This window comes from Phalaenopsis equestris, unplaced genomic scaffold (assembly GCF_001263595.1).
Source record: "Phalaenopsis equestris unplaced genomic scaffold, ASM126359v1 Scaffold000246, whole genome shotgun sequence".
NCBI classification, from domain to species: domain Eukaryota; kingdom Viridiplantae; phylum Streptophyta; class Magnoliopsida; order Asparagales; family Orchidaceae; genus Phalaenopsis; species Phalaenopsis equestris.
The window spans coordinates 112040-126535 of record NW_018164688.1 but is presented as its reverse complement, the minus strand read 5'-3'; the positions used below and the strand labels follow the sequence as shown (position 1 = coordinate 126535).

Sequence of the window (14496 nt, the reverse complement as noted above, 5' to 3'; positions counted from 1 at the left end):
ATATATATAAACAAAATAATTAAGCTTAAATAAATTTCACTCTTCCACCAATATTGACACCCTGTAGTTACCTTAATAAAATAGGCCTTTTAATTTTATAATTTATATTATATTCCCTACATATTTTTAATGCTCTCTCAACTTTTACTTTTAGTCTTCTATGAGATTAGCTTTTTAGGATGCATGTGTTCAAATATTTTTAAAAAAATAAATATAAAAAATTTATAATTGATATTATATTTATTCCATACTTGTAATAATTATTCTCCTAGTTTTGACTATTTTTTGAAAATATAAAAATTATAATGTCCATCATATTTTAGTCCTATAGTTCAATTTCTATCATGTCATATCCGTGTCTCTGTGCCCATATTTGTACATCGTAGTTGATAGCTTAAAAGTGTAATCTAACTTGTGAAAATCCTTACATCACAGTATGCAGTCTTTTCCCACTTTCAAAAGATCTTGACCATTAGATGCTTTCCCGTGGTAGAATCTTATTCATATTTACTTTTCCATAGGTTTGTTAGCATGTAAAATATTCGATCTAACATCTTTTCCCAAGATGATTTGCTATTGAACTTTGAACCAACCCTCGATCCTAAGATCGCTGCAATGTATCCATAAAAATGCAGGTGTGTTTATCATTGTTATCCCATATCCATACCATATGTTCAACATATTTCACATCACCAAATATGTATTGAATGGATACAACATCCTGTGTTAACGATTCAAGTAAGTAATCACTCTTAAGTAGACAAACAGATAAATAAATAGCATGGTAAAGAACCTTCAAAACATGAATTACCTTCCTTTTCCTGTCATCTAAAGGATGAACCTCAATGGCAAGATACGAGTCAACATCATCAGCCGTAACGAGATACTTGGGTTGCTTTGCTCCTAGCATGCATAGATTATTAAGTGTAAAAATTGCAACATCACAACAAGATGAACAAGGTTTTACATACCTTCAATGTAGTTCACTGATCCATCTTCTAGATAGCGTACCCACTGCAAATAATAAAAGGAAGATTTACATGCATACCATTCAGTTCTTATGTGTTTACATATCTAACACCTAAACTTCAATTTTTACATATATACCACCTTACCTATGCATGAAAAGATGTATTTCACTTTTTTAAAGTTAAAAATTAGTGGTATTTTTTATGTGATATGAAAGATTTGGGTAGTAAAAATAGAAAAGTAAATATAAAAGAATTGGGTGGTATGTATGTAAATGTCCCATGACAAAATAGAGAACATACGGTAAGTTGAGTGCAACACTCACGAGAAAGTTCTTTCCAACCATGGTTGTATAACCACAAGATTTACAACTACGGTGGAGTCTAAGGCATAAAATATACCTCAAAATTACAACTGGTTGTTCCATTAATGGAGTACCCACCAGCTTGAAGTTCTCTTCCTGGAAAAGCTTCACCTGAAATTTGAAGCCCTTCTATTGCAGGCAATGGATCATCTTCTGCAGCTGCATATATGAAATAATTGCTAAAACATAAAGCACAACAAAGGCAACAAACAAAACATCTTAAATGTGACAGGTATTCAACAAGAAATTTTTAAATAATTTAACCTTCAGAAAAAGAAGAACTTGGTTCCTCAAGGACTGGTGGAAGGTAAGGATATGATGAGTTAGGATCATCAAGCCCAGAAGATAGGTAAGGAGAATTTGCTGGAGCCCAAGTAACAACATGTTCTCTCCCCTGGTGAACATTAGTTGCTTCAGAATCATCTGTTTCATTGCTTCTCGCAAGCTCCTTGAATGATGGATTCTGATTTCTTGATTCACCACCGAAATGTACAACCTGAGGGTATCCTTTGTTTAGATGGGCTGGCATATCTTGTGCCACATTCCTAAAATGCACAAAAGAAAAATGTAAATCCAAAATAATTGTTAGTAAAGCATGTAGCCAGCTGTATGCATAACTTTAATACAAATGGATGAAGGGCACCGCTATGAAAAAACTAGTACAATGATACACAAACATGTGACAAAAATATACATCATATGGATAAATCACATAAATATTATTGTAGTACTCTGTTTTCATGTTGACAAGTAATTTATATTAAGGATGTTTACATTATTTAATATTTCAAATTATTAGAAAACTCTGATAGAAAATAAGTGAAACTAAAAAGTAAAACATGGTTTCAAAGTTGTATGTGCCACAGACATGGTTTAGAAAACCAAATTGAAGTGCCAATCCAACAATGAACTGGCCATTAGTTTGGTCCAAAGCTAAAACCACATTTGCTAAGAACCAACTAGAATCGAAAGTACTAACAATCAAACCAACCACCATTAAATCAGTTCCAATTTCATTGAGTTACTCATGTCATAATCAAATAATCATTATATATTTTAAATAAGATTCGTATAATCTCAATTTCAATAACTGAGAAAATTTACTTCAGAAAATATAAAATTATAAAAAAGTTAGTCATTTAATCATAGAAGTTTAAATGTAAAACATAAAAGAAATTTTTTGTTTATTTTTTATAACTCATAGAGTAGTTCTTTTTGTTTTTTTATACCATATTTGAATCACTATTTCATCATTTAAATGATATTTGAATATTTTAATATTTAGAACATCATCCAATTTGACCATGCTAAAATTCAATTTGAACATTTGAATAATCAATCATTTCTTCATCGGATACAAAGTCAGATCTGATTTTCAAGACTCTAGCAATAAAATACCCATATATTTTGTGGGAATCTAGCCAGCAATACCCAAGACAAACACCACAAAACTAACACGTAGATTAGCACATTAAAAAGCTGATAAAAAATTTATCAAATTGAAAAACATATGCTGTAATTTTTTTTGTATTAACCTGCTGTTCAAATTTCTGTAAAATTCCCACTACCTTCACATTAGACTATTTCTATCCACATCAATACCAAAATTTTAAACCCACTGACAGGAAGAAGATAGTAAAAATAGAGGATGGATCAATAATAATTGAATGCTTAGGCTAATTACTTGGCACGAGAAACTTCTTTTTGAGTACAAAATAGTTTTAACGGATCATGACTTTTAAGGTTTTTCTCAATCACTAATGTGAATCCCTTCATGATATCCTGTATTATTGGAGTGTGTACTTGATTTCGTTCTAGAATCCCTAGACAATGTAATATGATCAAGGTAAGTATTGGGTATAGTGTGGAATGATAAAAGTGAAGAATGTTTGATTTAGTAAAGCAACGACGTAGTGGAAATAGACAGTAGCATGTCACGGACAAATAGTCTCACATCGGCTAGGTGTAGAGCTGAAAAGCAGTATTTAAATCCTGGGCTGCCCACCACCCCTAAGGGCTCTTTTGGGAGGTGACAAGCGGTATTAAAGCAAACTACTGCCGGTGTGTGGACTCTCCATGGTCCAGTGGGACCCTCGGTGGAGCCGATCCGTGACGAGGGCGTCACGTGATTGGGTGAAGGAGAATGTCACGGACAAATAGTCCCACAACGGCTAGGTGTAGGGCCGAAAAGCAGTATTTAAATCCTGGGCTGTCCACCACCCCTAACGGCTCTTTTGGGAGGTGACAAGCAGCTGTCTAACGTGCAGGACCGAACGAAAGAAAAGAGAACCGTGTCTAGTTATTTGTTTCACAAGTCCATCACAGATGTGGAAACCCTTCTCAGATCATTCTCAGCAAACAATTTCCGCTTTAGTATTGCCTTCTAAACTCTGGTTTTAACAATGCCATTTTATCTTTATAAACTCGCCATTAGATGGGTACTAGACAGATTCTGGTTACAAAGAACAAAGGTTTATTTACCTAAGTTTTTTGTTAAAGGGCGTCAAGTGTAGGTTCAGAGTGATATTGATCATCAACAAGTCATCCTGCGAGAAAAAATATATGAAAATTTTTTATCCAAACCCATCTTCCCTTATGAATTGATTATAAACATCTTTCTTGCTAAACTAATATATCCTTCAGTATGAACCTTGTTATCTTTTTCAGTGATCGGATGGCTGTCATTAACATTCTCAATGCCTACATCATCTAAAGGTGGCAACCCAGAATCATGATCGATCAATAGCATTTTTAATGCATTGATGTGATGTAGGAACATTTTGGTAACATATAAAATAGGTGTTGACATTGTTCATGTTGCGAATGTAAGGATTTTTTTTTTGGAGAGCTTGTTTTAGTTTGATCGTGCTTGAGTTTGTAGGCTTTATGAGCGCACAATTAGATTGATTATTAAGTTTCAACGACTCTACTTTCATTATGTTCATGTTACTACCAATAATCTTAGTAATTAGATAACATTGATTTCACTCAATTTCCAATGCCTTATAATGTGCATCATCCAAGGTTCTTGAGCATATAAATTTACTTTTCTTTGCAAATTAGTGATTAATCCACTAATAAATCTAGACACAACACTCAAAGCTCATCAAGGAGGCCAATACAAGTAACCATTGCATTTCCTCAAAAATATTTAATATTCAATGGTGATTTGAACAACTTGTTGGACATTTATCAATTACTAAACCAACTTTCTCCTACGATATGTAAATATAATTTTGTTGAAGTTAATGTTTCATTTCATTCTTGGTAGTAAGAGGGCTCATCATGAAAATCCAATTGATTTTTTACCCATGGCATATGCCACTAGTTTGATTATTGTGAATCAAATGAAAAAGCACCATATCAATGAACTAATCCAAAAAAATAAGTAAAGAAATAAAACCACTAGTTTGATTATTGGATAATGCTTTAACTAAGCCCTTTTTAATAACTCAAAGTCACCATCCCTTCATGGAATACGGTTTTTCATGCTATTTCGACAAAAGTATAGCATTTAAGAATATTTACTTTTAGATCCACACAAAGGATATCAAAACATGTTCGGAGTTCATCAAGATAGTTTTACTCTTTATTTCCATCATCATATTAGTAGATTATGAGTGTCTCCAGTTATTTTATCATTATTATATCAAAAAATAAACTGTTAACACCTTGAACTTTCATTATAATGATGTTTTGCAGAGGAAGTGCACATTGACCCACAGAGTTATAACTGGCTCCTCAAGCAATTCAAAATCTGCACCATTAAAAGACTGAATTCCCTAGAAGACCCATCCTTGTTCGGAATTTCAAATTGGATGTAGGATACCCCGGTTCAATTGAGTTTCATGGTAATTGAATTTCACTAGAAAGATCATCAAATTAGCCCAATCTGATTAAAATTGGTTTCAAGGATTTTTTACATATTGGAAGCCATCCTATATAATGCTCTAGGTTTTCTACCATCGGGATTTAATTAGTAGAATTTAGGTTAGTTGGTTAAAGTGGCGGAATGCATCAAGCCTACTGTGTGATAGAAAACTACCGCTTAGACTTAAAATGGAAATTTTATAAGATGATGGTGCAACCTGTAATACTGAATGGCGCAAAATGTTGCCCTTTAAAAGAGAAACATAAAATAAAGTTCAGTGTTGCTAAGATGAGAATGCTTAGATGGATGAGTGGCTTCACACTTAGAAACAAAATATTAAACGAATCTATTTGTGAAAGGGTTGGCGTAGCTCCAGTGGCAGACAAAATTAAATAGTCATCTTATATTGTTTTGTCACACTAAACACGATCATCTGATGATCCGGTTAGGAGAGTAGATATTTTAGATTCAACTTGTGTTAAAACAGACAGAGGTAGACCTAAAACGACTTGGGTATATTGTATAAAAAATAATCTTAATCTATTAGAATTAAATAAAAAAATGACACTCAATTGGACACAAAGAAGAAAAAGGATTCATATAGCAAATCCCACTTAGTGGGATAAAGGCTTGTTTTTGTTGGGCACAATTGATCCATGAAAAGTAGTAAATTCTCAATTTACCCCTTTAATGCAACAAGTGTTATGGTGAATGAAAAGAAAATATATAGTGAAAATGGTTCCAGTAAAGTTATGATAAATGCAACTAACTAAGAAACCGCCAAATGGTTCCAATAAGGTGATGATGAATGCAACTAACTAGGAAGTCGACAAATGACGATGAAGGAAACTAACCTGATTTTAAAGACAAATAATTTGGCAAACCGTGAAAGTAGATCATCAAATCTATTAAAGATATGAAAGGTTGTTATTGTGTTTTGGACTTCTACCACAAGAGAAAGTGGAAATTGTTGTGAAGAGATTGGAGTGGAAAAGTGGGAAGCACGTTACTATAAGAGTATAGCGTACAAGCAAGATGCGGCCAAAAGGGAAAGCATTAGTAGGAAGTAATGAATAAAAGACAAAAAGTTCCTTGTATGAGCTTACGAAAGACTTGTGATCGGAGTAGAGATATAGTAAGTTTGGTGGGTGTCAACATCTGCATATGAATCATATCCATTTTGCATGGAGTTCAATCCCAGAGTGTGCAACACAAGATGTACAATCAAAGCGGATGAGGAATGGAGGGTGAAGCATGGCGGCACAATGAGCATGCTACATATTCTCAAAGCAAAACAGTGTAAATTTGAGGGTTCAATTGCCGACAATATTCAAGATTAGGATTATTATTTAAAATAACAATATTAGAGATCTTTATTTATATCTAAAATGATAATAATAGGAGTAATAAACTTCTTTTACAAGTTCTAAAACTAACAAAAAGATGTAGTTGAAAATTTAAATCTTATTAGAATCTAATTTTTGAAATTAAGCAAGATGATTAACGTTATTAATAAATTTTATATTAGATATCAAAAAATTTTAGTTAACCAAAAAAGGGAGGGTAGAATTTGAATTATGATATATTGTTAGAATAACAATAATAATAAAAGATAAAATAAAAATAGTAATTTTAATAGAATATGCAATAACAATTCAAAAATATTTAAATAAAAGTAACAGTCATTGAAAACGATTTGTATGTCTATGTCAACTAAAAAAAATAAGTGGAAAACAAAAGAAAATAATAATAAAGGTATATAGATTGAATAACATGAAATAAAAATAATTATATTATTGACATGATGGTAACAATGGACATAAATAAACTCAATTTATGGTAGATAACTAAATAATGAAAAGGAAATTTCATGCTTAATAATGAAATTTTAATAATTTAGTTAATGCAGAATTAGTAACAAGAATTACAATTTTAATTAAAAATGATGTAATTAATTAAAAAATAAGATTAAATAAGTATAATAAATGATAATGATTGCAACTTATTAATGTGAAAATCTTCTATGTTAAAGGTTATATTGGGACAAAAAAGTAAAAGCAAGTCAACGGTGGTCAATACTAATATTTTAAATTATTGTAACAATATTGATTTCTTCTAGAATAAATGCATATGTTAAATTTGATACTCATTTAATCAAATGTTACTGTATATTGCATCATGATTGATCGATTCCATTAGATGACTTGGGCATATTAAAATGAATTTTTTTGATCTTTTAAACAGGTCTAAACTTATTTACTGTATATAATGAGAATTAGAGAATTATATTGAACAAAAAGGAACTATGAATGAAACAATCTATACAGTATGTTTGCTTTTATCTGATTGACAAATAGATTTCACCAATTTATGGTAAGAACTTTAAGGTAAACATGAACATAAATTAGAAAAAGAAATTGATATTGACGTACATTAATAAATATAATTTAGATGGTACTCATATGATTGCTAAAACCATATAGATAAGATAAAATATTGTCCTGCACAATAGAATGCTCTAAAATTTTCTAAATGGTAATAATTGAATGACGAATTATAAATTATTCTTATAATGATTCATTATATTAGACTATCATTTACATTTTTTTTCTTTACATTATTATAGTTTAGAAGAAAATATTTGATGATAATTAATGGCTAATGATAATTTTAAATTGACAATTTCAAATTTAAGACTTGGGCATTAAAATGAGTGATAGAAGAAAACATTTGTATTGAAGAAATGACCAACATAAAGAAGGGAAAGTTCATTAATGTGTTATTTAAAATTTATTTAAATTGCATTCATTAGTGGCTTTATTAATTTATTTAGATGTTTATTTGATAGTAAATAAAAAGTGCAATTAGAGAACAAAAAAGAAAATTTTTGTCCTTTGTATCATGAAGCTCTGATTACACTTATTAGAGAGAAAAAATAAAAAGGCAAAATGATGAGAGAGGTGGAGAAGCCAGAAGAAAGAGAACTACTACTACTTTTAAGAGATGATCACAAACTTCTTTCAATACTCAAACAATGTCTAAATCTAACCAGATGGAACCTTATTTAACATGAGAAGGCCTTCGGGTAACAAGCATATAAAGCAATAGCACAATTACAAGAAATAATTCTTATAAAAATAGCAGTACAATATTTAACCCTAGTAAAATATATCTAAATTAACCATAAAACAAAAGCTACAGAAAAATAGGATTTTTGACTAAGTGCATCAACAACATCAAACATAAATTCAGATTGAACGATCATTATAAGGATGAGGAAAACATAGCTCTAACAACCCTCCCATTGAGCAAGTACAAACCCATCAACCCAACCCCAGCCTCCTTCTACAAATATATTGGCCTTCCATAAGTTTCCCAACAACCTTGTACAATTATAATGCCCTTCCGTAAGGCTAAGGTTTGAATAGCAAACATTTTTAGCTTTAATTAATCTACAAATAACGTAGAAGTATCTTGCGTATGAGGATGGAAAGTTTTTAGACCCAATAAGGACACCTAGTGGCGGCAAGTTCAAATCAACAGAATGATTTGAAACAGGAAGATTAATAACTGTTACACTTAAAGAAATTAACTACTGGCTAAGAAAATACCAGTTTAAAAAAATATGCATTCCGTGACATTAATGTCAGAAGGCAAGCATATCAGCTATTTGAAATGGATGTGTAATAGCAGACAAAACAAGTAGCACAAACGATAAAGACAGTCGACATGAGAAGTTTATCTGTAAAATATCCTAAAGCTAGACAAAAAACCATCCACATCACTCGGCCTAAAAAACAACTTCTACCTATTCACAGAAAGAATGTTTCCTTCCAAATTATTGTGATCCACATTTTTTGTGGTAGTGCTGCTGGGAATAGCATGCTGATTATAATTGCCGAGTCCCTCCCAATCTTTTGACCGAGTCCTATCGGCTGGAGAGAACCCAGGGGATTGTGCATGAGAAAATGTTGGTTGTGGTACAATCTCGAGGCCTTTGCTCTGACAATAATATTAATCAAAAGGAAGAAAAGTTTTGGGGCCAAAATAAAAGTAAGAGAAGGTAAGTGTGCTTTAACACTGCGATATTAATCATAAGAGTAAAGTGCCCAGATGGTTCCCTGACTCCCTAACTATTTACATGGGATTATTTTAGTCCCTTGAATATTGCATATTGCATTAAAGAAAACAAAAGGTTGCAAAAAGTACAAACTATGTCCTCAGGACACTACCAAAAGGGGCCTTATCCTCTTGCAAAATAAAAAAGAGAGGATCAAGTGCATTTACATGAGTTAAATCAAGACACAAGAATGAGTGGCTTTGTTGTCCCAGAGCCTATAAAGGTGCCTAGTCATCAAATTCTTCTAAATGGGCTGAAATGGTCCCCAAGGTGGACTATTTTAGCCCATATTAAAAAATTCAAGGGACTAATATGACACATCCATAGACTCAAGGACTACAATGGACCTCTTAAAATAGTTTGGGAACCATTTTGACACTTTTCTCTTACTCATAAGGAAGGGCAACTTTACTGAGAATACAATAACATGGAGAAAGGTGTAATCATACAGACGTGACGAGGCTTGCACCAAGAGGATGAGAAGGTGATAGCGGAGGAAGGTTCCTGTCATTTGTCGGCTCTAGATGCCAAGGAGTTAACTGGTATTGCGAGTCTTTCAACTTCTCCTGCTAAAGGAATTTTTTTAGAAAATGCAAATTAGAAGGCTAAATGCAAAACTCATAAACAGTTTAAGAGATAGGATAACTTTATTTTCATTTCAATTGTTATTTTGAACTAAGATGAAACCCACTAATAATGCTAAACTATGTAACCTACCTCGGTGATTATGAGTTTTTCTTGCAAATGTCTAAATAAAACCTGCATTTAGACAAAAAACAAAAGTAAGAATATGAATCCTACGACGCATAAAACCTCTTGTACCAATCATGCATAAAACAAAACAAAAACATCTAGAGATGGAGTCACGGAAAGAAAACAGAAAGCTTCAATGAGAACTTGATGTAAAATCACAATGGACATTAAATTCTTGCAAAAATATTTTAAAAAACATGTCAAAATTTAAAAAAAATACTTGGTGTAATCAAGCAAACGACAAAAAAAAACAATGAAAATTTGTAATCACTTGAAGGAAAATAAACAGGTGACTCAATGATGTCTATGATTTTGTCATATTTTATCGGAAGATGAAGAAACCAGTTATTTAGCAAATATAAACATAACCAAAAAAAAAACATTTGCAATTGTAAGCATCTGTTTGTCTGTAGATGCATGCAGATCATGGCGGTAAGCAATCAAACTATGCACAGCGAACCATCCTAGTTTCCCATACTCCAAACAAGAAATCTAAAGGGAAATTAATTGAGATTGTAGAGATGGAAGGATTGCCTAAGACTATGAGACCAATTTACATCTCTCAAACCACATCCAAATTGAAATATGGCCCTTCCAACATCTTACCAAACTCAATCAGAAGCCCCGAAACCTCTATTATCCGTCTTCGGTTGATTGGCGAACTAAGCAGTAGTTTGTGACCAACTTCTGCTTATTTCAGGCAGTAAATTCACTGAAATGGATGTAAAGTGTGAAAAAAACTTCAATAAGTTTACATGTAGACATCAGGGCACTTGGAATCGATGGAGGATGAAAGTGTATATCTATATCCTTTCATTCCACTGAGCTAAGGAAACCATCTTAACTTGAGAGAAAATAAAAATTAGCTTGGATTAGTGCTGGTAAACTTGTGACTTTAAAAGTAATTTTATGCATAAGGTAAGGAACAGATTAGGAAACTGGGAAGAATAATTGAACTAACTACAAAGTTAGAAAATCTGTCCAATTTTAGTCATATGATGTATTTTAAACAAATGATGATACAAATAATTCATTTAGTTCTATGATTACACAGAATCTGATAAATAGAGTTCCGCAATCACCTATTTAACTGTAATCTAAGAGAAATATTAGATTAATTAATATATGAACGTCAGTTTTAGATAAGTTATATTTTTAAATAACAAAAATATATCTAATGTTTTTGAAAGTTTCCATGATGGACCAAAACCAAGTTTTAAAACATGGCAATTAGCAAACATATTCACTTCAAGTTTTGCACGGAGTATGATCACTCGGAAATTGATAACACTGAAATCATATATGAAATCAAAAAATATATATATATATATAAAAAAATCATAACATGATTGTTCAAATCAGTAATTCTTGCAAGTTCTTGTAACGTTTTGCATCCTGCCATGAGGATTAAATCAAAAAACAAAACAGTATATGTGAAAGCTATCAACTGCATTTTTTCTGATCAATAGGATAATAAAGAAACTAGATAGTGTTCTAGAAGCAGATATGAAATTGCGGGCATTTGGGCCTGCAATGGAACTACACAGGTTTTGATATTGAGTCGAAGTTATATGTGTTGACGATCTGAAAGCCAAGTATGGAAGGCGCAAGCGGGGAAATGGTGAAAAGGCAGAAAGCAGTGGAATTGGGAATCAAAAGGTGAATAGGGAAAAAGGGGCAGGCTAAGTTGAGCTAGACTAGCGCTGTTGGAGGCTGAAATACAAAGATTGAAGTACATTAGGAGGTCTTTCTATGATGAATTGTATGGTTTCTGATATTTCAATGGTTGAGTAATGAATATAATAAACCATTGATTGGTAAAATACTAAAATAAAAGTGTGAGAAAATTTCCAATAAATAGTTTTCTACACAATATCAGAGATGATTAGGATTTCAAGTTTTCAGTTCTGCTTTAGTTACCTCCAGACTCTAGAGAAAATTATCAGGTCTTTTCTTTCTCTCAGAGCCATTCTATTCTTCTCTTCCTCATGCTATAAGTTGCTAAAACTACCTCCAGAGAACATCTTGTCATGAATCTGGAGAATTAAGACAGATAATGAAGATTTTCAAAACCTTCAAACCTCTTAGCAGTTGGATGGGAGAAGCTACAAAATGTGCTCTCGAGTTGTGAAGACTTTATTAAAAGGAAAAAGAATAATCAACCACCATATAAGAGCACCACCTAAGCCAAAATATCCAAAGTTTAAAACTTGGGAAGAAGAATAAGGCGTGAGAGAAATTTATGCAAAGATGCCACCCTTATCTAAGTGGTCAAGAATAAACTAACCAAACAAGGAAACCTTTCTTTCATCGAGCATTACACTATAATGATAAGTTTCTGGTTAAAGAGACTACTATCAAGGCTTGAAAATGAAATATAGTAAAGATGCAGTAATTCTAAAATAACTAGTTAAATTTTCTTGAACATTTGTTCGCCATCACCCATAGATCACCTAGGCACTCACTCCTTTCTCCTACACTCACCATAGCCAGCACAAGCCACATGCATCCCCTTTGCCTGCATTCAAGTGCATTTCACCTATCTTGCACTACTCATGTTCTCCCTTCTCGAGCGGCTAGAAACCAAATGCTTTATTGATCATTTGCTGGAAAAGCTCATTGGGCTCCAAGCACGTATATTCTTTTTGTGCCCTTTGCCATTCACCTCTGGTTGTGGTCATCTAGAGTTGTTTCTGCTGGGTTCCCCTTTTGAAGACTTTCTTTCCATTTAATGTCAAATTTTTGGGTTGTCTTTGACACCAAAGCCTCCTCATGGTATCAGCATATCATCCACTCTAAATTTCTATGCCACTTACGACAGCCCTCGTCATGCCATCTGTCTCTTCTCACGCCAACGATTGCCTTCTACTCCTCACATATTAGTCGTTGTGTGTGATTCCATCAATCATTATTACGAATTTATCAAAGTCGCTTCAAATCCAAACTTCTATAATGACTTCTCTTATTGCCATGGTTGATCCCCCTGTAAGGTTATCACATATTTCCCAAATGAACCCTAATGTTCTTGAGGCTTCTCTTCTTTCTACCCCTCTACCCCTAGCCTCCTCCAACACATTATTTCGTTAATGTGGACTGTGGTTCAAATGCAGTGAAAGTGTTCCTGACTCCACACAACAATCCTCCACTTCTGTTTCATCAGAATTCTACAGCCCAACAACGAAAACAGCCATCATCACTTCAATGCGCGGATGCTCTCCTCTTTTCCAGTAAGACATACAAGATTGTTGGGTGTCTCGCACCCTCACTTACTAGCGAACGTTATAAGTGTCATCCAAGCATGGAAATAAATTGTAAGTTCTTCACTAATTTGCAGCTTATTAAGAACTACTACGTTGAGCTTGACAAATCATTAGAAAATTTTTTAAAGAGCAGATTACAGCAAATTATTCTCACGACATTCATACAAGATCGACTCTCAACACATTATTTTGTGTCAACAAATTTATCATCAATAGTCATCATAATCCAAAACGACATGATTGAACAAAGCATATGATGTTCAATATTTAAAAAAAGAAGAAATTAAAAGTCAATTGCTATGTATCTCATGTTCCAAATGGAAATCACCTTGTGGATGTATTCTTCAAAAGACAATCTAATGCTTCCTTTATAAATGTGTTTGACATGTTAAAGCTCTACTTAGCAATTTGAGGGAAATGTTGAACATATAAATGCCAAGTATGGCAAATTGTTAATTAGGAAATTAGAAGACAAAAAATTGGAATCAAAGGGTGCACAGGAAAAAACGGAAGATTTGGTTGGACAAGAATTGGCGAAAAGCAAATACGAAAATGTGTAAACGGTTACAGGTGGCAGTGATTGGACAGCCAAAAAAGAGAAAATAAAGAGATGAGTTGGAAGGTGCATTGAAAAAAAGGAAAGGGTTGGCAAGATGTATGAGGCTGGAAAAGCTGAAGATCGGGTCATCGACTTTATGCAACCCACCTTAGTCTGTTGGTTGAGAGATTAGTCTTTCAACCGAGTGATCTTGGGTTCAAGGCCATGAATATGCGCTCTGCGTAAATTTGTGATTAAATTCCATCAAATTCCCTTATGTATGTATGTATGTATTTATATGTGTGTGTGAGTGTGTGTCTATGTATATACATACACACACACACACAAAAACCAAAATTGACTTGATTAGGCTTTATATTTTAAGAATGAAATACAACAAGAAGATTGGACAACTGGCAAGTTATCATCTTCGTAGGAGGATTTGCTAGGGTTTCGCCTCATGGCAAACCCTAGCCTCTGCTACGGTATTTTCACGCTCGAAGAAGTAAGGGGAGTTCGCTCCTCTTTTTCGTCTTCCGTCCTCTTCGTAGAGCTTCATCGAGTTGTGCCTGTCCGCGGCCCCGATCGAGGCTCGTCTTCCGCGGTTTCAAACCAATCGCA

The 14496-nt window shown here is 33.2% G+C and overlaps 1 protein-coding gene across 10 annotated transcripts in view; it reads right to left on the bottom strand.

Annotated features, from left to right (window-relative positions):
* The window catches only part of LOC110024098, a 93976-nt gene that overhangs the window by 52991 nt on the left and 26489 nt on the right, over positions 1-14496 (bottom strand). For 7 of the 10 annotated variants that reach the window (XM_020723847.1, XM_020723849.1, XM_020723848.1 and 4 more), the window contains exons 9-15: positions 10042-10083; positions 9774-9893; positions 9013-9206; positions 1598-1878; positions 1371-1492; positions 972-1014; positions 812-903 (exon numbers count right to left, since the gene is read on the bottom strand). In XM_020723847.1, the coding sequence (XP_020579506.1) occupies positions 812-903; positions 972-1014; positions 1371-1492; positions 1598-1878; positions 9013-9206; positions 9774-9893; positions 10042-10083 (894 nt within the window). The remainder of the gene's footprint in view (positions 1-811; positions 904-971; positions 1015-1370; positions 1493-1597; positions 1879-9012; positions 9207-9773; positions 9894-10041; positions 10084-14496) is intronic. The other 3 variants (XM_020723853.1, XM_020723851.1, XM_020723852.1) reach the window with 1 other exon arrangement.